At 47.5% G+C, this 25,238-nt stretch overlaps 1 protein-coding gene across 1 annotated transcript in view; it reads right to left on the minus strand.

The window, feature by feature from the left end:
• LOC128687208 (uncharacterized) overlaps window positions 1–25,238 on the minus strand; it is a 274,565-nt gene that overhangs the window by 199,225 nt on the left and 50,102 nt on the right. The window contains exon 6 of the mRNA XM_070098520.1: window positions 5,902–6,201. Within this exon, the coding sequence (XP_069954621.1) occupies window positions 5,902–6,201 (300 nt within the window). The remainder of the gene's footprint in view (window positions 1–5,901; window positions 6,202–25,238) is intronic.

Genomic DNA, 25,238 nt, shown 5'->3' on the forward strand with positions numbered 1-25,238 from the left:
TCTTCACTCCTAAAAGATGGTATACCTCCCTGGCCAGTGCATGAAATTACTGCTTCCCTTTCTTCGTCGACATTTAAAAGTTCCTCAAAATATTCTCGCCATCCTTGCAGACACTGCAAGGCTCCAGGCAGACATCAACCAAATCTTTCAATGGGCTACAGAAAACAATATGAAGTTCAACGATGAAAAATTTCCATTACTCCGATATGGTAGACACGAGGAAATCAAAACTTCATCAGAGTACAAAACAAATTCCGGCCACAAAATAGAGCGAAAAACTAACGTCAAATACCTGGGAGTGATCATGTCAGAGGATCTCACCTTCGAGGACCATAACATTATATCAATCGCAGCTGCTAGAAAAATGACAGGATGGATAATGAGAACCTTCAAAATTAGAGATGCCAAGCCCATGATGGCACACTTCAGGTCGCTTGTTCTATCTAGGCTGGAATATTGCTGCACACTAACAGCACCTTTCAAGGCAGGTGAAACTGCTGACCTAGAAAATGTACAGAGAACCTTCACAGCGAGCATAACGGAGATAAAACACCTCAATTACTGGGAGCGCTTGAAGTTCCTGAACCTGTATTCCCTGGAATGCAGGCGGGAGAGATACATAATTATATACACCTGGAAAATCCTAGAGGGACTAGTACCGAACTTGCACACGAAAATCGCTCACAACGAAAGCAAAAGACTTGGCAGACGATGCAACATCCCCCCAATGAAAAGCAGGGGTGTCACTAGCACGTTAAGAGGCAATACAATAAGTGTCAGGGGACCGAGACTGTTCAACTGCCTCCCAACATACATAAGGGGGATTACCAATAGACCCCTGGCAGTCTTCAAGCTAGCAATGGACAAGCACCTAAAGTCGGTAGCTGACTAGCCGGGCTGTGGCTCGTATGTTGGATTGTGTTGGATTGTGTGCAGCCAGCAGTAACAGCCTGGTTGATCAGGCTCTGATCCACCAGGAGGCCTGGTTACAGACCGGGCCGTGGGGGCGTTGACCCCCAGAACTCTCTCCAGGTAAACTCCAGGTATCTACCCAATACCTCCATCTCCCCATCTACTAACTCCCCTACTCTGTTTTTAACTGACAAATCCATTTGTTCTCTAGGCTTTCTTAACTTGTTTAACTCACTCCAAAACATTTTCTTATTTTCATTAAAATTTCATGACAGCGCCTTTCCCACTCCATTATTTGCTCTCCTTTTGCACTCTCTCACCACTCTCTTCACCTTTCTTTTACTCTCCATATACTCTGCTCTTCTTATAACACTTCTGCTTTGTAAAAACCTCTCATAAGCTAACTTTTTCTCTTTTATCACACCCTTTACTTCATCATTCCACCAATCACTCCTCTTTCCTCCTGCACCCACCCTCCTGTAACCACAAACTTCTGCCCCACATTCTAATACTGCATTTTTAAAACTATTCCAACCCACTACTAATACAGTGGACCCCCGGTTTACGATACTGTTTCATTCCAGAAGTATGTTCAGGTGCCAGTACTGACCGAATTTGTTCCCGTAAGGAATATTGTGAATTACATTAGTCCAATTCAGACCCCCAAACATACACATACAAACGCACTTACATAAATACACTTACATAATTGGTCGCATTGGGAGCTGATCGTAAACCGGGGGTCCACTGTACTTGCACCAGCCCACCTTTCTGCCAATAGTTGCTTATATCTCACCCAAACTTCCTCCTCCCTTAGTTTATACACTTTCACCTCCCTCTTACTTGTTGTTGCCACCTTCCTCTTTTCCCATCTACCTCTTACTCTAACTGTAGCTACAACTAAATAATGATCCGATATATCAGTTGCCCCTCTATAAACATGTACATCCTGGAGCCTACCCATCAACCTTTTATCCACCAATACATAATCTAACAAACTACTTTCATTACGTGCTATATCATACCTTATATATTTATTTATCCTCTTCTTCATAAAATATGTATTACTTATTACCAAACCTCTTTCTACACACAGCTCAATTAAAGGCTCCCCATTTTCATTTACTCGTGGCACCCCAAATTTACCTACTACTTCCTAGACAACATTTTTGCCCACTTTAGCATTGAAATCCCCAACCACCATTACTCTCACACTTGGTTCAAAACTCCACACACATTCACTCAACATTACCCAAAATCTCTCTCTCTCCTCTACACTTCTCTCTTCTCCAGGTGAATATATGCTTACTATAACCCACTTTTCACATCCAACCTTTATTTTACTCCACATAATCCTTGAATTAATACATTTATAGTCCCTCTTTTCCTGCCATAACTTATCCTTCAACATTATTGCTACTCCTTCTTTAGCTCTAGCTCTATTTGAAACCCCTGACCTAATCCCGTTTATTCCTCTCCACTAAAACTCTCCCACCCCCTTCAGCTTTGTTTCACTTAAAGCCAGGACATCCAGCTTCTTCTCAGTCATAACATCCACAATCATCTATTTCTTATCATTTGCGCAACATCCACACACATTCAAACATCCCACTTTGGCAATTTTCTTCTTATTCTTTTTAGTAATTATTACAGGAAAAGGGGTTACTAGCCCATTGTTCCCGGCATTTTAGTTGACTTTTACAACACGCATGGCTTACAGAGGAAAGATTCTTATTCCACTTCCCCATGGATATAAAAGGAAAATTAATAAGACCAAGAACTATTAAGATAAACTCAAAGAAAACTCAGATGAGTGTGTATAAATAAACGTGTACATGTATGTGTAGTGTGACCTAAGTGTAAGTAGAAGTAGCAAGACGTACCTGTAATCTTGTATGTTTATGTGACAGACAAAAGACACCAGCAATCCTACCATCATGTAAAACAATTACAGGCTTTTGTTTTACACTCACTTGGCAGGACGGTAGTACCTCCCTGGGTGGTTGTTGTCTACCAACCTACATATTATTATTATTATTATTATTATTATTGTATTATATTATTATACTCTTATTATTATACTTATTATTATTATACATATTATTATCATTATTATTATTATTATTATTATTATTATTATTATTATTATATAAATAATTTGTAATTTTTATTCACACAAAAAATATAAGATTACTGTTATTCCTTATTGCAATAATTGTATAAATAATGTCAACCCATTCACGACTGCATATTGGAATGGACAGTGACGTCATTTGTTTACTCTGAAACAGCCAAGGAATGGACCATTTCTCCTAGGTTGAGCTCAATTTCAATGCACTTTTCGGTGTAAAAGCAATCAAAATCATATCTATTTCTGTAATATATCTTCCATTCTATCAATTGAGACCAAAAACTGAGAATACAACCATTAAAAGCTTTCAAAATTACCGCTAAGGGGTGGCTAATTGCTGAAAGGTGAACTCCATTATTAATGCTTAGATTTCTTTCATTTTTGGTGTACGTTAAGAAGCATTTTTCCGTCATACATTGTCCAAGTTTCAATAAGATAGTCCAACAAACAAATGAGATTCCCGAGATCAAGAGCAAGAGCCCCTCACCAGTGTCAAGGAACCTGCCTTGAGGTCTGCTCGCTTGTGGAAATTTTGCTCGCGTATGGAAGCAAACAATTGACCCATCGACTGCTTGTATTTGGAAAAACTCGCACGTGGACACCTTCGCAAGTAGAGGTTCCACTGTATATACACATTTCTTGATCAACATGCAATAAATGACATCTACAATGTATTTCATCAAGAAAACATTATTTTTGACCAAATAAGAAATTACGAAAATTTGTTTGGATTTTTTGTAGATCACGACTAACTCAATTTTTTCCATAAATTCACATTACACTACACAAAATTACATAAAGCATCAATTTCAGGTATGCGTGTAACCCTTGCACTATGTTAGGGTCTACTGGAGTTTGAAGGCTGACTAAGGGATTTAGATTTAACTGCTTTAACTTTGATGGTGAACTGTACAAACAGCAGTTTGGCTTAGCCACAGGCTCACCCATCAGCACAGTCTTGGCTATGCTAACTAACATACAGAACATCTTGATTCTACCCATATCATGCCCATCATTCCAGCTCCATTAACCCTTTCAGGGTCCAAGGCCCAAATCTGGAGTCACGCACCAGTGTCCAAGAATTTTCAAAAAAAAAAATTTGTTATTTTTTCTTATGAAATCGTAGAGAATCTTTTTGTGAAGGTAATAAAACAAAAAGTACGAAATTTGGTGGAAAATTGACGAAATTATGCTCTCGCGAATTTTGATGTGTCAGCGATATTTACGAATCGGCGATTTTGCCGACTTTGACTCCCATTTTAGGCCAATTACATTATTCCAATCAACCAAATTCTTAGCTATTTCATTAGTATTACTTCTATTCTATCGATTGAGCACAAGAAATCGCCAAGTCAACTGTTTCAACTACAAAATAAAGTGATCGGAAATTGTTAATTTGGCCAATTTAACACAAAGTTCAAAATATTCCAATTTCAAAATAGGGTCCAGAATGAACAATGTAGGCATTCCTGGCACTAAACTAACATTTCCTCTGTTCATTAGTTATGTTTTGAGGCTTTACAAATAAATTCCATTTTGATTTTTTATTCACATAATGAATTTTTATTCACACCAAAAATAGAAGATTTACTGTTATGCAATACTGTAATAATTGTATAAATATCATCACCATATTTGTGAATGTATATTAGACCCACCAGCTGACGTGTATTAGACATGCGAGGTCGTTTGTTTACTCTTGAATATCGGCAAAAATTTAACATTTCTGCTACTTTGAGCTCAGTTTCAAGCCATTTCCAGTGCTAAAACCAATCAAAATCCTCTCTATTTCTGTAATATGTCTTCCATTCTATCAAATGAGACCAAGAAATCGCAAATACAACTATAAAAAACATACGAAAAAACACTGCAAAGTTGCTGTTTTAATCGAAAAATCATGATTTCATTTTTTTCTCTCATTATACACAGTGTGCTGCAGGATCTGTTTTATGTGGTGCACACACACCACATAGATGTATTCTCTCATATCTAGGCCCAAATGTACCACTCACAGTTTATCAGAGTGAGCTGAGCTCATGGCGTAGATCTACGGTTTGGACCCTGAACGTAAAGCCGTAGATCTACGGGACGGACCCTGAAAGGGTTAAATGTATGAGTAGCATTGATATCTTGGTCATCATTCTGAAGACACTTACAAGAATCTTTAATATTATTAATAATCTTGAATCTATCATCAAATTCAGTGTAGAAGACACAACTGTTCATCATTATTGACAATAATCATTCTGCACTGGAAGAGACAGGCTCCTGTTCCAAGCTTCTAGAAAGCCCACATACAAGAACGATCTATTACATTTGTACTGCCACCACAAGACCAAGAGAGGCATTGTGATGTGAATCTTCCTCAGGACCTACAGAATCTCCTGCATATACAGGTGCTCCTTGACTTACGATATTTTAACTTTACAACAGTGCAAAAATCAATTACTTTGGAGATGAAACTTAAGGTAATTACCCAGCACAAAGGTGGCAAGTCCATAATTTGTATATTTTTTTTATTTACTTTTCAATACTGATATTTAATTAGTTACAGTAATTATTTGTTTATTTACTTATTCAGTGACAGTAGTTATTTATTTAGTAAGTTGTATTTATTTCTGACTTACGATATTTTTGACTTACAACGGGCTTGTAAGAGTGTAACCCAATCATAAGTCAAGGAAAACCTGTATAACTTAATTACTTTTCCTCGAATTCTTTCAAGTAACTACGAACTACTGTTTATTAATAATGTTTCATTTAAAATCCTATTAAAAAGTAATAATGAGGAATATCCATTGAAATTTTGATAAAAACAGAAGGCATTCACATAAATTAAATGAATTTTGAACACAAACCTCTTGCATCTGTCTGGCAGTCACATTCATGTGTTTCATCTGCGCGTAAGTATTTTCCAGGTATGCCATGATGGGTGCGAGAGGTGTGAGAAAGATGAAGGTGTACACAGACACTCGTAGAAAGCTGGGTAAGCGACGGAAAACTGGAAGAATGTCTGGCTGTGTAACGTGGATATAAAGGTTCCACATGGAGAGAAGAGTGATGGGCAGCAGAATGAAGAACATGGTTAACACGAAGTTAATCTTGTACTGGGAGTCTGTGATGTCCTCAAAGATGTCCATGAACTTCCGTTGGTTCTCCTGAAACGGATATTGATAAGTAAGTCCTAAAGATTATGATAGAACATATGAGAGTATTTGTCAAGTTCATTGTAAAGAAGATATGGGCTTTTTATTTTAGCTTACCATGAAAACCCTACTCTGGGGAGGTAAATGAATATTATTAATACATATATTCATGGGGCAGACCTAAACCCATGAGGGTCAAACAACAGCTGGTAAATGGGGAGTAATCAGATTTGCACCAAGGAAAGGGACAGCTCCAATTCTTTAAATGAAGAGCCATTTACCAGTTGAAGTCGATAAAACAGATAATTTCTTTGGCAGTTACCAATATCTCAAAAATATAATGCTGTTTTTCCTGTAGGTTCTTCAGTTTAGTTAACTATTTCTGACACATGTGCAACATCTGGGTATCTTTATTTGCAGATTTTTTGCCATCCAGTAGCTTTATCAATACAAATTCAAGGACATAATGGGAAGACTGGAGAACTATATACAAAAGATGAGGTAATCAGTCCCTCAGTCTTGGTGTTGAAGAGCACCACAGGCTGAGGGACTGATTACCTTGTCTTTTGTATACACTTTTACAATTTTCCCATTATATCTTTGAATTTGTATTAATAAAGTAAATTTATTCAGGTATACATATATACAGTTACACAGATTATCAAACATCTACAAATAAAGATCCCTAGATGTTGTTTATGTGTGCAAAACTTCATCATGTTGGTACTGTATACCATTTATATACAAGTCTATTTCCGTTTGTTGATTTTCAGGAAGATAACTTGAGCATTACTTGGAGTTAGACTGTAGTTCACATTGCTATAACAAAACAGAGTAACAAGTGCTGTTACATTCCTATGTAATCATCACTCAATCTCACATTCAATGTACATTATTAGTATCACCAACAAAACTAAGTGCATTGTACAATCTACTGTACAATGTCTCACACTGTTGTCTCACTAGTGCCTCACTCTCCTCCACAATAGTGCCTCACACTGCTACACATTCCTCCACACTAGTGCCTCATACTGCTCCAAACTAGTGCCTCACTGTCCTCCACACTAGTGCCTCACACTGCTCCACACTAGTGCCTCACTCTCCTCCACACTAGTGCCTCACACTGCTCCACACTAGTGCATCACTCTCCTCCACACTAGTGCCTCACACTGCTCCACACTAGTGCATCACTCTCCTCCACACTAGTGCCTCACACTGCTACATATTCCTCCACACTAGTGCCTCACACTGCTACACATTCCTCCACACTAGTGCCTCACTCTCCTCCACACTAGTGCCTCACACTGCTCCACACTAGTGCATCACTCTCCTACACACTAGTGCCACACACTGCTCCACATTAGTGCCTCACACTGCTCCACACTAGTGCCTCACACTGCTCCACACTAGTGCATCACTCTCCTACACACTAGTGCCACACACTGCTCCACACTAGTGCCTCACAATGCTCCACATTAGTGCCTCACACTGCTCCACATTAGTGCCTCACACTGCTCCACATTAGTGCCTCACACTGCTCCACACTAGTGCCTCACACTGCTCCACACTAGTGCCTCACACTGCTCCACACTAGTGCCTCACACTGCTCCACACTAGTGCCTCACACTGCTCCACACTAGTGCCTCACACTGCTCCACACTAGTGCCTCACAATGCTCCACACTAGTGCCTCACACTGCTCCACACTAGTGCCTCACACTGCTCCACACTAGTGCCTCACACTGCTCCACAATAGTGCCTCACACTGCTCCACAATAGTGCCTCACAATGCTCTACACTAGTGCCTCAGACTGCTCCACACTAGTGCCTCACAATGCTCCACACTTGTGCCTCACAATGCTCCTCACTAGTGCCTCACACTGCTCCATACAAGTGCCTCACGCTGATCCATGCTAGTGGCTCAAAATGCTCCATGCTAGTGCGTCACACTGCTCCATACTTGTGCATCACAATGCTCCACACAAGTGCCTCACAGTGCTCCATGCTAGTGCTTGACACTGCTCCACACCAGTGCCTGACACTGCTCCACACTAGTGCCTGACACTGCTCCACACTAGTGCCCCAAAATACTCCACCCTAGTGCCTCATACTAATCCACAGTAGTTCCTTACACTGCTGCCTCACAATGCTCCACACTCATGCCTCAAACTAATCCACAATAGTGCCTGACACTGATCCACAATAGTGCCTGACACTGATCCACAATTGTGTCCGACGCTGCTCCACACTAGTACCCCAAAATACTCCACCCTAGTGCCTCACACTAATCCACACTAGTTCCTTACACTGCTACCTCACAATGCTCCACACTCGTGCCTCACACTGATCCACAAGAGTGCCTCACAATGCTCCACACTAGTGCCTCACTATGCTCCACACTAGTGCCTCACTATGCTCCACACTAGTGCCTCACTATGCTCCACACTAGTGCCTCACTATGCTCCACAATAGTGCCTCACACTGTTCCAGGCTAGCGCCTCACACTGCTCCATGCTAATGCCTCACAGGGCTCCATGCTAGTGCCTCACAATGCTCCACACTAGTGCCTCACAATGCTCCACACTATTGCTTCATAATGCTCCACACTAGTGCCTCTCACTGCTTACTAGTGCCTCTCACTTCTCATTACTAGTGCCTCGCACTGCACCATGCTAGTGCCTCGCAATGCTACACATTAGTGCCTCACACTGCTCCATACTAGTGCATCACAATGCTCCACACTAGTGCTTCACACTGCTCCACACTACTGCCTCAAACGTCTCCACACAAGTGCCTCACACTGCTCCACACTAGTGACTCACAATGATCCACACTAGTGTCTCAAACTGCTCCACACTAGTGCCTCAAACTGATCCACACTAGTGTCTCACTGCTCTACACTAGTGCCTCACAACGTTGCATACTAGTGCCTCACTATGCTCCACACTGGTGCATGACAATGCTGCCTCCACTGCTCAACACTAGTGCCTCACACTGCTCCACACTAGTGCCTCACACTGCTCCACACTAGTGCCTAACCCTGCTCCACACTAGTGCCTCACACTGCTCCACACTAGTGCCTCACACTGCTCCACACTAGTGCCTCACACTGCTCCACACTAGTGCCTCACACTGCTCCACACTAGTGCATCACACTGCTCCATACCAGTGCCTAACAATGCTTCACACTAGTGCCTCACTCTCCTCCACACTAGTGCCTCACTCTCCTCCACACTAGTGCCTCACACTGCTACACACTAGTGCCTCACACTGCAACACACTAGTGCCTCACACTGCTCCACACTAGTGCCTCACACTGCTCCAAACTAGTGCATCACACTGCCCCACACTAGTGCATCACACTGCTTCACACTAGTGCCTCACACAGCTCCACACTAGTGCCTCACTCTCCTCCACACTAGTGCCTCACACTGCTCCACACTAGTGCCTCACACTGCTCCACACTAGTGCCTCACTCTCCTCCACACTAGTGCCTCACACTGCTACACACTAGTGCCTCACACTGCTCCACACTAGTGCATCACTCTCCTCCACACTAGTGCCTCACTATCCTCCACACTAGTGCCTGACACTGCTACACACTAGTGCCTCACACTGCTCCACACTAGTGCCTCAATCTCCTCCACACTAGTGCCTCACACTGCTCCACACTAGTGCCTAACAATGCTTCACACCAGTGCCTCACACTGCTCCACACTAGTGCCTCACACTGCTCCACATTAGTGCATCACACTGCTCCACACTAGTGCATCACACTGCTCCACACTAGTGCCTAACAATGCTTCACAATATTGCCTCACACTAGTGCCTCACACTGCTCCACACTAGTGCCTCACACTGCTCCACACGAGTGCCTCACTCTCCTCCACACTAGTGCCCCACACTGCTACACACTAGTGCCTCACTCTGCTACATACTAGTGCCTCACACTGCTCCAGACTAGTGCCTCACTCTCCTCCACACTAGTGTCTCACACTGCTACACACTAGTGCCTCACACTGCTCCAGACTAGTGCCTCACTCTCCTCCACACTAGTGTCTCACACTGCTCCACACTAGTGCCTCACACTGCTCCAAACTAGTGCCTCACACTGCCCCACACTAGTGCATCACACTGCTTCACACTAGTGCCTCACACAGCTCCACACTAGTGCCTCACTCTCCTCCACACTAGTGCCTCACACTGCTGTGCCTCACTCTCCTCCACACAAGTGCCTCACACTCCTACACACTAGTGCCTCACACTGCTCCACACTAGTGCATCACTCTCCTCCACACTCCTCACTATCTCCACACTAGTGCACACTAGTGCCTCAAACTTCTCCACACTAGTGCCTCACTCTCCTCCACACTAGTGCCTCACACTGCTACACATTCCTCCACACACTGCTCCACACTAGTGCCTCACACTGCTCCTAGTGCCTCCACACTAGTGCATCACACTGCTCCACACTAGTGCCTAACAATGCTTCACAATATTGCCTCACACTAGTGCCTCACACTGCTCCACACTAGTGCCTCACACTAGTGCCTCACACTGCTACACACTAGTGCCTCACACTGCTACACTGTGCCTCACTCTCCTCCACACTAGTGCACACTGCTACACACTAGTGCTCACTGCTCCAGACTAGTGCCTCACTCTAGTGTCTCACACTGCTCCACACTAGTGCCACTCTTCTCCACACTAGTGCCTCACACTAGTGCTCTCCTCCACACACTAGTGCCTCACACTGCTACACATTCCTCCACACTAGTGCCTCACACTGCTCCACACTAGTGCCTCACACTGCTCACACCTCACTCTCCTCCACACTAGTGCCTCACACACTGTGCCTCACACTGCTCCACACTAGTGCCTCACACTAGTGCCTCACACTGCTACAACACTAGTGCTCTACACACACTAGTGCCTCACACTGCTCCACACTAGTGCCTCACTCTCCTCCACACTTGTACCTCACACTGTGCCACTCTCCTCCACACTAGTGCATATTAGTGCCTCACACTGCTCCACACTAGTGCCTCACAATGCTCCACACTAGTGCCTCACAATGCTCCACATTAGTGCCTCACACTGATCCACACTATTGTATCACACTGCTCCACACTATTGTATCACACTGCTCCACACTAGTGCCTCACACTGCTCCACACTATTGTATCACACTGCTCCACACTAGTGCCTCACACTGCTCCACACTAGTGCCTCACTCTCCTCCACACTAGTGTCTTACACTGGTCCACACTAGTGCCTCACAGTGCCCCACGCTAGTGCCTCACACTGCTGCACACTAGTGCCTCACACTGCTCCACACTAGTGCCTCACACTGCTCCACACTAGTGCCTCACACTGCTCCACAATAGTGCCTCACAATGCTCTACACTAGTGCCTCAGACTGCTCCACACTAGTGCCTCACAATGCTCCACACTTGTGCCTCACAAGGCTCCTCACTAGTGCCTCACACTGCTCCAGACTAGTGCATCACTCACCTCCACACTAGTGCCTCACACTGCTACATATTCCTCCACACTAGTGCCTCACACTGCTACACATTCCTCCACACTAGTGCCTCACACTGCTACACATTCCTCCACACTAGTGCCTCACTCTCCTCCACACTAGTGCCTCACACTGCTCCACACTAGTGCCTCACTCTCCTCCACACTTGTGCCTCACACTGCTCCACACTAGTGCATCACTCTCCTCCACACTAGTGCCACACACTGCTCCATATTAGTGCCTCACACTGCTCCACACTAGTGCCTCACACTGCTCCACACTAGTGCCTCACAATGCTCCACATTAGTGCCTCACACTGCTCCACATTAGTGCCTCACACTGATCCACACTATTGTATCACACTGCTCCACACTAGTGCCTCACACTGCTCCACACTATTGTATCACACTGCTCCACACTAGTGCCTCACACTGCTCCACACTAGTGCCTCACTCTCCTCCACACTAGTGTCTTACACTGGTCCACACTAGTGCCTCACACTGCTCCACGCTAGTGCCTCACACTGCTCCACACTAGTGCCTCACACTGCTCCAGACTAGTGCCTCACACTGCTCCACACTAGTGCCTCACACTGCTCCACAATAGTGCCTCACAATGCTCTACACTAGTGCCTCAGTCTGCTCCACACTAGTGCCTCACAATGCTCCACACTTGTGCCTCACAATGCTCCTCACTAGTGCCTCACACTGCTCCACACTAGTGCATCACTCTCCTCCACACTAGTGCCTCACACTGCTACATATTCCTCCACACTAGTGCCTCACACTGCTCCAGACTAGTGCCTCACACTGCTCCACACTAGTGCCTCACACTGCTCCACAATAGTGCCTCACAATGCTCTACACTAGTGCCTCAGACTGCTCCACACTAGTGCCTCACAATGCTCCACACTTGTGCCTCACAATGCTCATCACTATTGCCTAATACTGCTCCATACAAGTGCCTCACCCTGATCCATGCTAGTGGCTCAAAATGCTCCATGGTAGTGCGTCACACTGCTCCACACCAGTGCCGCAAAATACTCCACCCTAGTGCCTCATACTAATCCACAGTAGTTCCTTACACTGCTCCCTCACAATGCTTCACACTCGTGCCTCAAACTAATCCACAATAGTGTCTGACACTGCTCCACACTAGTGCCCCAAAATACTCCACCCTAGTGCCTCACACTAATCCACACTAGTTCCTTACACTACTACCTCACAATGCTCCACACTCGTGCCTCACACTGATCCACAATAGTGCCTCACAATGCTCCACACTAGTGCCTCACTATGCTGCCTGACACTGTTCAACACTAGTGCTTCACACGAATCCACACTAGTTCCTCACAATGCTCCACACTCGTGTCTCACACTGATCCGCACTAGTGCCTCACACTGTTCCATGCTAGCGCCTCACACTGCTCCATGCTAATTCCTCACAGGGCTCCATGCTAGTGCCTCACAATGCTCCACACTAGTGCCTCGCACTGCTCCATGCTAGTGCCTCGCAATGCTACACATTAGTGCCTCAAAATGCTCCATACTAGTGCATCACAATGCTCCACACAAGTGCCTCAAACGTCTCCACACAAGTGCCTCACACTGCTCCACACTAGTGCCTCACAATGATCCACACTAGTGTCTCAAACTGCTCCACACTAGTGCCTCACTATGCTCCACACTGGTGCATGACAATGCTGCCTCCACTGCTCAACACTAGTGTCTCACACTGCTCCACACTAGTGCCTCACACTGCTCCACACTAGTGCCTCACACTGCTGCACACTAGTGCCTGACACTGCTCAACACTAGTGCATCACACTGCTCCACACAAGTGCCTCACACTGCTCCACACTAGTGTCTCACACAGCTCTACACTAGTGCCTCACAACGCTGCACACTAGTGCCTGCCTATGCTCCACACTAGTGCATGACAATGCTGCCTGACACTGCTCAACACTAGTGTCTCACACTGCTCCACACTAGTGCCTCACACTGCTCCACACTAGTGCCTCACACTGCTCCACACTAGTGTCTCACACTGCTCCACACTAGTGCCTCACACTGCTCCACACTAGTGCCTCAAACGTCTCCACACAAGTGCCTTACACTGCTCCACACTAGTGCCTCAAACTGCTCCACACTAGTGTCTCACACTGCTCAACACTAGTGCCTCATACTGCTCCACAATAGTGCCTCACACTGCTCCACAATAGTGCCTCACACTGCTCCACAATAGTGCCTCACACTGCTCCACAATAGTGCCTCACACTGCTCCATACTAGTGCCTCACACTGCTCCATGCTAATGGCTCAAAATGCTCCACGCTAGTGCCTCACATTGCTCCACACTAGTGCCTCACATTGCTCCATACTAGTGCCTCACAATGCTCCACACTTGTGGCTCACAATGCTGCCTCACACTGCTCCACACTAATGCCTCACACTGCTCCATACTAGTACCCAACACTGCTCCATGCTAGTGGCTCAAAACGCTCCATGCTAGTGCCTGACACTGCTCCACACTAGTGCATCACAATGCTGCAGAGTAGTGCCTCACAATGCTCCACACTTGTGGCTCACAATGCTGCCTCACACTGCTCCATACTAGTGCCCCACATTGCTCCATGCTAGTGGCTCAAAACGCTCCACACTAGTGCTCCACACTAATGCCTCACACTGCTCCATACTAGTGCCTCACACTGCTCCACACTAGTGCCTCGCACTGCTCCACACTAGTGCCTCACACTGCTCCATACTAGTGCAACACAACGCTCCACACTAGTGCTTCACACTGCTCCACACTAGTGCCTCACACTGCTCCACACTAGTGTCTCACACTGCACCATGCTAGTGCCTCACAGTGCTCCATGTCAGTACCTCACAATGTTCCACACTAGTGTTTCACAATCCTTCACACTAGTGCCTCTCATTGCTCCTTACTAGTGTCTCTCGCTGCTCCGTACTAGTGCCTTGCACTGCTCCATGCTAGTGCCTCAAATGCTCCACAATAGTGCCTCAAATGCTCCACACTAGTGCCTCACACTGCTCCACACTACTGCCTCACACTGATCCACACTACTGCCTCACACTGATCCACACTAGCGCCTCACACTGTTCCATACTAGTACCTCACACTTATCCAAACTAGTGCCTCACACTGCTCCACACTACTGCCTCACACTGATCCACACTAGCGCCTCACACTGTTCCATACTAGTACCTCACACTTATCCAAACTAGTGCCTCACACTGATCCACACTAGTGCCTCACACTGATCCACACTAGTGTCTCACACTGCTCCACACTAGTGCCTCACAGTAATCCACACTAGTGCTTCACACTGTTCCATACTAGTGCCTCAAAATGCTCCACACTAGTGCCTCACACTGCTCCACACTAGTGCTTCACACTGCTCCACACTAGTGCTTAACACTGTTGCCTCACAATGTTCCACACTAGTGCCTCACACTGCTCCACACTAGTGCCTCACACTGCTCCACACTAGTGCCTCACACTGCTCCACACTAGTGCCTCACAATGCTCCACACCAGTGCCTCAAAATGGTCCATAACAGTGCCTCACACTGCTTCATACTAGTTCCTCACACTTTTCCACAATAGTCTCACACTGCTGCCAGACACTGCTCCACACAAGTGCCTCACACTAATCCACAGTAGTGCCTCACACTGTTCCATACTAGTGCCTCACAATGCTCCACACTAGTGCCTCACACTGCTCCACACTAGTGCTTCACACTGCTCCACACTAGTGCTTCACACTAATCCACAGTAGAGCCTCACACTGTTCCATACTAGTACCTCACAATGCTCCACACAAGTGTCTCACAATGCTTCACACTAGTGCTTCACACTGCTCCACTCTAGTGCTTATACTGCTGCCTCACAATGTTCCACACTAGTGTCTCACACTGCTCCACACTAGTGCCTCACAATGCTCCACACCAGTGCCTCATACTGCTCCACACTAGTGCCTCATACTGCTCCACACTAGTGCCTCATACTGCTCCACACTAGTGCCTCATACTGCTCCACACTAGTGCCTCACACTAATCCACAGTAGAGCCTTACACTGTTCCATACTAGTACCTCACAATGCTCCACACTAGTGTCTCACAATACTTCACACTGCTCCACTCTAGTGCTTATACTGCTGCCTCACAATGTTCCACACTAGTGTCTCACACTGCTCCACACTAGTGCCTCACAATGCTCCACACCAGTGCCTCACAATGCTCCATAATAGTGCCTCACACTGCTTCATACTAGTGCCTCACACTTCTCCACAATAGTCTCACACTGCTGCCAGACACTGCTCCACACTAGTGCCTCACACTGCTCCACACTAGTGCCTCACACTGCTCCACACTAGTGCCTCACACTGCTCCACACTTGTGCCTCATACTCCTCCACACTAGTGCCTCACACTGCTCCACACTAGTGCCTCACACTGCTTCACACTAGTGCCTCACACTGTTCCACACTGCTCCACACTAGTGCCTCACACTGCTCCACACTAGTGCCTCACACTGCTCCACACTAGTGCCTCACACTGCTCCACACTAGTGCCTCACACTGCTCCACACTAGTGCCTCACACTGCTCCACACTAGTGCCTCACACTGCTCCAGACTAGTGCATCACACTAGTGCCTCACACTGCTCCACAATAGTCTCACACTGCTGCCAGACACTGCTCCACACTAGTGCCTCATACTGCTCCACACTAGTGCCTCACACTGCTCCACACTAGTGCCTCACACTGCTCCACACTTGTGCCTCATACTCCTCCACACTAGTGCCTCACACTGCTCCACACTAGTGCCTCACACTGCTTCACACTAGTGCCTCACACTGTTCCACACTAGTGCCTCACACTGCTCCACACTAGTGCCTCACACTGCTCCACACTAGTGCCTCACACTGCTCCACACTAGTGCCTCACACTGCTCCACACTAGTGCCTCACACTGCTCCACACTAGTGCTCCACACTAGTGCCTCACACTGCTCCACACTAGTGCATCACACTGCTCCACACTAGTGCCTCACACTGCTCCACACTAGTGCCTCACACTGCTCCACACTAGTGCTCCACACTAGTGCCTCACACTGCTCCACACTAGTGCCTCACACTGCTCCACACTAGTGCATCACACTGCTCCACACTAGTGCCTCACACTGCTCCACACTAGTGCCTCACACTGCTCCACACTAGTGCCTCACACTAGTGCCTCACACTGCTCCAGACTAGTGCATCACACTAGTGCCTCACACTAGTGCCTCACACTGCTCCACACTAGTGCATCACACTAGTGCATCACACTAGTGCCTCACACTGCTCCACACTAGTGCCTCACACTGCTCCACACTAGTGCCTCACACTGCTCCACACTAGTGCATCACACTAGTGCCTCACACTAGTGCCTCACACTGCTCCACACTAGTGCATCACACTAGTGCCTCACACTAGTGCCTCACACTGCTCCACACTAGTGCATCACACTAGTGCCTCACACTAGTGCCTCACACTAGTGCCTCACACTGCTCCACACTAGTGCATCACACTAGTGCCTCACACTGCTCCACACTAGTGCATCACACTAGTGCCTCACACTAGTGCCTCACACTGCTCCACACTAGTGCATCACACTAGTGCCTCACACTGCTCCACACTAGTGCATCACACTAGTGCATCACACTAGTGCCTCACACTAGTGCCTCACACTGCTCCACACTAGTGCATCACACTAGTGCCTCACACTAGTGCCTCACACTGCTCCACACTAGTGCATCACACTAGTGCCTCACACTAGTGCCTCACACTGCTCCACACTAGTGCATCACACTAGTGCCTCACACTGCTCCACACTAGTGCATCACACTAGTGCCTCACACTAGTGCCTCACACTGCTCCACACTAGTGCATCACACTAGTGCCTCACACTAGTGCCTCACACTGCTCCACACTAGTGCATCACACTAGTGCATCACACTAGTGCCTCACACTGCTCCAGACTAGTGCATCACACTAGTGCCTCACACTGCTCCAGACTAGTGCATCACACTAGTGCCTCACACTGCTCCAGACTAGTGCATCACACTAGTGCCTCACACTGCTCCAGACTAGTGCATCACACTAGTGCATCACACTAGTGCCTCACACTAGTGCATCACACTAGTGCCTCACACTGCTCCAGACTAGTGCATCACACTAGTGCCTCACACTGCTCCAGACTAGTGCATCACACTAGTGCATCACACTGCTCCAGACTAGTGCATCACACTAGTGCATCACACTGCTCCAGACTAGTGCATCACACTAGTGCCTCACACTGCTCCAGACTAGTGCATCACACTAGTGCATCACACTAGTGCCTCACACTGCTCCAGACTAGTGCATCACACTAGTGCCTCACACTAGCTCCACTAGACACTAGTGCATCACACTAGTGCACACTCACACTGCTCCACTAGTGCCTCACTAGTGCATCACACTAGTGCCTCACACTGCTCCAGACTAGTGCATCACACTAGTGCATCACACTAGTGCCTCACACTGCTCCAGACTAGTGCATCACACTAGTGCATCACACTGCTCCAGACTAGTGCATCACACTGCTCCAGACTAGTGCATCACACTAGTGCCTCACACTAGTGCCTCACACTAGTGCCTCACACTGCTCCAGACTAGTGCATCACACTAGTGCATCACACTAGTGCCTCACACTGCTCCAGACTAGTGCATCACACTAGTGCCTCACACTAGTGCCTCACACTAGTGCCTCACACTAGTGCATCACACTAGTGCATCACACTAGTGCCTCACACTAGTGCCTCACACTAGTGCATCACACTAGTGCCTCACACTAGTGCCTCACACTAGTGCCTCACACTAGTGCCTCACACTAGTGCCTCACACTAGTGCATCACACTAGTGCCTCACACTAGTGCCTCACACTAGTGCCTCACACTAGTGCATCACACTAGTGCCTCACACTAGTGCATCACACTAGTGCCTCACACTAGTGCATCACACTAGTGCCTCACACTAGTGCCTCACACTAGTGCCTCACACTAGTGCATCACACTAGTGCCTCACACTAGTGCCTCACACTAGTGCCTCACACTAGTGCCTCACACTAGTGCATCACACTAGTGCCTCACACTAGTGCATCACACTAGTGCATCACACTAGTGCCTCACACTAGTGCATCACACTAGTGCCTCACACTAGTGCCTCACACTAGTGCCTCACACTAGTGCCTCACACTAGTGCATCACACTAGTGCCTCACACTAGTGCATCACACTAGTGCCTCACACTAGTGCCTCACACTAGTGCCTCACACTAGTGCCTCACACTAGTGCCTCACACTGCTCCACACTAGTGCCTCACACTAGTGCATCACACTAGTGCATCACACTAGTGCCTCACACTAGTGCCTCACACTAGTGCCTCACACTAGTGCCTCACACTAGTGCCTCACACTGCTCCACACTAGTGCCTCACACTAGTGCCTCACACTAGTGTCTCACACTGCTCCACACTAGTGCCTCACACTAGTGCCTCACACTGCTCCACACTAGTGCCTCACACTAGTGCCTCACACTGCTCCACACTAGTGCCTCACACTAGTGCCTCACACTGCTCCACACTAGTGCCTCACACTAGTGCCTCACACTAGTGCCTCACACTAGTGCCTCACACTGCTCCACACTAGTGCCTCACACTAGTGCCTCACACTGCTCCACACTAGTGCCTCACACTAGTGCCTCACACTAGTGCCTCACACTAGTGCCTCACACTAGTGCCTCACACTAGTGCATCACACTAGTGCCTCACACTAGTGCCTCACACTAGTGCCTCACACTAGTGCCTCACACTAGTGCCTCACACTGCCTCACACTGGTGCCTCACTAGTGCCTCACACGAGTGCCTCACACTAGTGCCTCACACTGCTCCACACTAGTGCATCACACTAGTGCATCACACTAGTGCCTCACACTAGTGCATCACACTAGTGCCTCACACTAGTGCCTCACACTAGTGCATCACACTAGTGCTCACACTAGTGCACACTAGTGCATCACACTCACACTAGTGCCTCACACTAGTGCCTCACACTCACACTAGTGCCTCACACACTAGTGCACACTAGTGCACACTAGTGCATCACCCTAGTGCCTCACACTAGTGCCTCACCCTAGTGCCTCCCACTAGTGCATCACACTAGTGCCTCACACTAGTGCATCACACTAGTGCATCACACTAGTGCATCACACTAGTGCATCACACTAGTGCCTCACACTAGTGCCTCACACTAGTGCCTCACACTAGTGCATCACACTAGTGCCTCACACTAGTGCCTCACACTAGTGCCTCACACTAGTGCCTCACACTAGTGCATCACACTAGTGCCTCACACTGCTCCACACTAGTGCATCACACTAGTGCCTCACACTAGTGCATCACACTAGTGCCTCACACTAGTGCCTCACACTAGTGCCTCACACTGCTCCACACTAGTGCCTCACACTAGTGCCTCACACTGCTCCACACTAGTGCCTCACACTAGTGCCTCACACTAGTGCCTCACACTGCTCCACACTAGTGCCTCACACTAGTGCCTCACACTGCTCCACACTAGTGCCTCACACTAGTGCCTCACACTAGTGCCTCACACTAGTGCATCACACTGTCCTCACACTAGTGCCTCACACTAGTGCCTCACACTAGTGCCTCACACTAGTGCCTCACACTAGTGCCTCACACTACTCACACTAGTGCCACACTCACACTAGTGCCTCACACTAGTGCATCACACTAGTGCCTCACACTCGTGCCTCACACTGCTCCACACTAGTGCATCACACTAGTGCATCACACTAGTGCATCACACTAGTGCATCACACTAGTGCCTCACACTAGTGCATCACACTAGTGCATCACACTAGTGCATCACACTAGTGCATCACACTAGTGCATCACACTAGTGCCTCACACTAGTGCATCACACTAGTGCATCACACTAGTGCCTCACACTAGTGCATCACACACTAGTGCCTCACACTAGTGCCTCACACTCACACTGCTCCACACTAGTGCCTCACACTAGTGCCTCACACTCACACTAGTGCCTCACACACTAGTGCATCACACTGCTCCAGACTAGTGCATCACACTAGTGCCTCACACTAGTGCCTCACACTAGTGCCTCACACTGCTCCACACTAGTGCCTCACACTAGTGCATCACACTAGTGCCTCACACTGCTCCACACTAGTGCATCACACTAGTGCCTCACACTAGTGCATCACACTAGTGCATCACACTAGTGCCTCACACTAGTGCCTCACACTAGTGCCTCACACTAGTGCCTCACACTCGTGCATCCCACTAGTGCCTCACACTGCTCCACACTAGTGCCTCACCCTAGTGCCTCACACTAGTGCATCACACTCACACTAGTGCATCACACTAGTGCCTCACACTAGTGCATAGTGCATCACACTAGTGCCTCACACTAGTGCCTCACACTAGTGCATCACACTAGTGCATCACACTAGTGCCTCACACTAGTGCATCACACTAGTGCATCACACTAGTGCCTCACACTAGTGCATCACACTAGTGCCTCACACTAGTGCCTCACACTAGTGCATCACACTAGTGCCTCACACTAGTGCCTCACACTAGTGCATCACACTAGTGCCTCACACTGCTCCACACTAGTGCCTCACACTAGTGCCTCACACTAGTGCCTCACACTAGTGCATCACACTAGTACATCACACTAGTGCCTCACACTAGTGCCTCACACTAGTGCCTCACACTCACACTAGTGCCTCACACTAGTGCATCACACTAGTGCCTCACACTAGTGCCTCACACTAGTGCCTCACACTCACACTCACACTAGTGCATCACACTAGTACATCACACTAGTGCCTCACACTAGTGCCTCACACTAGTGCCTCACACTAGTGCATCACACTAGTGCCTCACACTGCTCCAGACTAGTGCATCACACTAGTGCCTCACACTAGTGCCTCACACTAGTGCCTCACACTAGTGCCTCACACTGCTCCACACACCTACTATCTGTGCACATTCTTTTTTTCATTTTCTCACCCAATTATTTCCCTGGACATTTACAATGGCATACCAAAAAGTGAATACCAGTAATACTAGAGAGGTGCTACCTGGAGTCTACGTAGATGGTATTTCGACAGTCAATGTCCCTGTGGCCTGGTCCACGACCATTGCTCCTAGTGGATCAGGACCTGATCAACCAGGCTGTTACTACAGCCCTGCTGATCCGGCAGCAACTTTTAAGTAGAGAGTTTCCCCTACTTATTAACGGGTGAAGTTCTGAGCAGTCGTTTGTAAGAAGATAGTCTAGGGGTTGCTGGGTGGTGGAAGTCTTCCTCTTCATAGATGAGACGGTAGCAGTGAATTGCATCATGGACATCAGCTGAAATCTTGGTTTCACCGAGTTCGTATTATCGAAAGTTCACAACACAAATGTTCGTATGTAGGGGAGTCTCTGTATCTGTCCAGCTCTCTCTTGTAAACAGCCAGAGGTCTATTGGTAATTCCATTATGCCTGATGGGGGGCTGTTGAACAGTCTTTGGCCCCAGACACTTAGTGTGTTTTCTCTTAGTGTACCAGTGGCACCCCTAATTTTCATTTGGGGTATTTTGCACCACCTTCCCAGTCTTTTGCTTTTGTAGGGAGTGATTTCTGTGTACAGTTGAGGGACCATTCCTTCTAGGATTTTCCAAGTGTAGATTTTGATATATCTCTCTTGCCTGCACACCAGTGAGTACAAGTTTAATGCTTCCAAGCGTTTCCAGTAGTTAAGGTGTTTGACGGAGCTTATGTGTGCAGTAAAGGTTCTCTACATTCTCTAGTTTTGCAATCTCACCTGCTTTGAATGGAGATATTATTGTACAGCAGTATTCCAGCCTAGAGAGAACAAGTGATTCCCTCACACTCACCATACTAGTAGCCACTGTACCACCCTCACACTCACCATACTAGTAGCCACTGTACCTCCTTCACACTCACCATACTAGTAGCCACTGTACCTCCCTTACACTCACCATACTAGTAGCCACTGTACCTCCCTCACACTCACCATACTAGTAGCCACTGTACCTCCCTCACACTCACCATACTAGTAGCCACTGTACCTCCCTTACACTCACCATACTAGTAGCCACTGTACCTCCCTCACACTCACCATACTAGTAGCCACTGTACCACCCTCACACTCACCATACTAGTAGCCACTGTACCACCCTCACACTCACCATACTAGTAGCCACTGTACCTCCCTCACTCACCATACTAGTAGCCACTGTACCTCCCTCACACTCACCATACTAGAAACCACTGTACCTCCCTCACACTCACCATACTAGTAACCACTGTACCTCCCTCACACTCACCATACTAGTAGCCACTGTACCACCCTCACACTCACCATACTAGAAGCCACTGTACCTCCCTCACACTCACCATACTAGTAGCCACTGTACCTCCCTCACACTCACCATACTAGAAGCCACTGTACCTCCCTCACACTCACCATACTAGTAACCACTGTACCTCCCTCACACTCACCATACTAGTAGCCACTGTACCTCCCTCACACTCACCATACTAGTAGCCACTGTACCTCCCTCACTCTCACCATACTAGTAGCCACTGTACCTCCCTCACACTCACCATACTAGTACCCACTGTACCTCCCTCACACTCACCATACTAGTAGCCACTGTACCACCCTCACACTCACCATACTAGTAGCCACTGTACCACCCTCACACTCACCATACTAGTAGCCACTGTACCTCCCTCACACTCACCATACTAGTAGCCACTGTACCTCCCTCACACTCACCATACTAGAAGCCACTGTACCTCCCTCACACTCACCATACTAGTAGCCACTGTACCTCCCTCACACTCACCATACTAGTAGCCATTGTACCTCCCTCACACTCACCATACTAGTAGCCACTGTACCTCCCTCACACTCACCATAGTAGCCACTGTACCTCCCTCACACTCACCATACTAGTAACCACTGTACCTCCCTCACTCACCATACTAGTAGCCACAGTACCTCCCTCACACTCACCATACTAGTAGCCACTGTACCTCCCTCACACTCACCATACTAGTAGCCACTGTACCTCCCTCACACTCACCATACTAGTAGCCACTGTACCTCCCTCACACTCACCATACTTTAAAAAGCATCAACAATGGGTTGGCATCTCTTGTTTTGAATGTTCTCATTATCCATCCTATCATTTTCTTTGCAATGTGATAGTGGTACTGCTGTGATCTCTGAAGGCGAGATCCTCAAGACTGGTGTGACCTGTGAAGGTGAGATCCTCAAGACTGGTGTGACCTGTGAAGGTGAGATCCTCAAGACTGGTGTGACCTGTGAAGGTGAGATCCTCAAGACTGGTGTCACCTGTGAAGGTGAGATCCTCAAGACTGGTGTGACCTGTGAAGGTGAGATCCTCAAGACTGGTGTGACCTGTGAAGGTGAGATCCTCAAGACTGGTGTGACCTGTGAAGGTGAGATCCTCAAGACTGGTGTGACCTGTGAAAATGAGATCCTCAAGACTGGTGTGACCTGTGAAGGTGAGATCCTCAAGACTGGTGTGACCTGTGAAGGTGAGATCCTCAAGACTGGTGTGACCTTTGAAGGTGAGATCCTCAAGACTGGTGTGACCTGTGAAGGTGAGATCCTCAAGACTGGTGTGACTGTGAAGGTGTCCTCAAGACTGGTGTGACCTGTGAAGGTGAGATCCTCAAGACTGGTGTGACCTGTGAAGGTGAGATCCTCAAGACTGGTGTGACCTGTGAAGGTGAGATCCTCAAGACTGGTGTGACCTGTGAAGGTGAGATCCTCAAGACTGGTGTGACCTGTGAAGGTGAGATCCTCAAGACTGGTGTGACCTGTGAAGGTGAGATCCTCAAGACTGGTGTGACCTGTGAAGGTGAGATCCTAAACTGACTGGTGTGACCTGTGAAGGTGAGATCCTCAAGACTGGTGTGACCTGTGAAGGTGAGATCCTCAAGACTGGTGTGACCTGTGAAGGTGAGATCCTCAAGACTGGTGTGACCTGTGAAGGTGAGATCCTCAAGACTGGTGTGACCTGTGAAGGTGAGATCCTCAAGACTGGTGTGACCTGTGAAGGTGAGATCCTCAAGACTGGTGTGACCTGTGAAGGTGAGATCCTCAAGACTGGTGTGACCTGTGAAGGTGAGATCCTCAAGACTGGTGTGACCTGTGAAGGTGAGATCCTCAAGACTGGTGTGACCTGTGAAGGTGAGATCCTCAAGACATGCTAAGACAACAAAGAGCAAAAGTCTCGAGTGGTTTTTAAAAGAAAAAATAAGAGAACTGCTTGAAGAAATGATAACCCCAGGCACTGTATTACATATGTCCCTTTTCTCTGGAAGAACCTGTGTTCCC

Source organism: Cherax quadricarinatus, chromosome 62 (assembly GCF_038502225.1).
Source record: "Cherax quadricarinatus isolate ZL_2023a chromosome 62, ASM3850222v1, whole genome shotgun sequence".
Classification (NCBI taxonomy): domain Eukaryota; kingdom Metazoa; phylum Arthropoda; class Malacostraca; order Decapoda; family Parastacidae; genus Cherax; species Cherax quadricarinatus.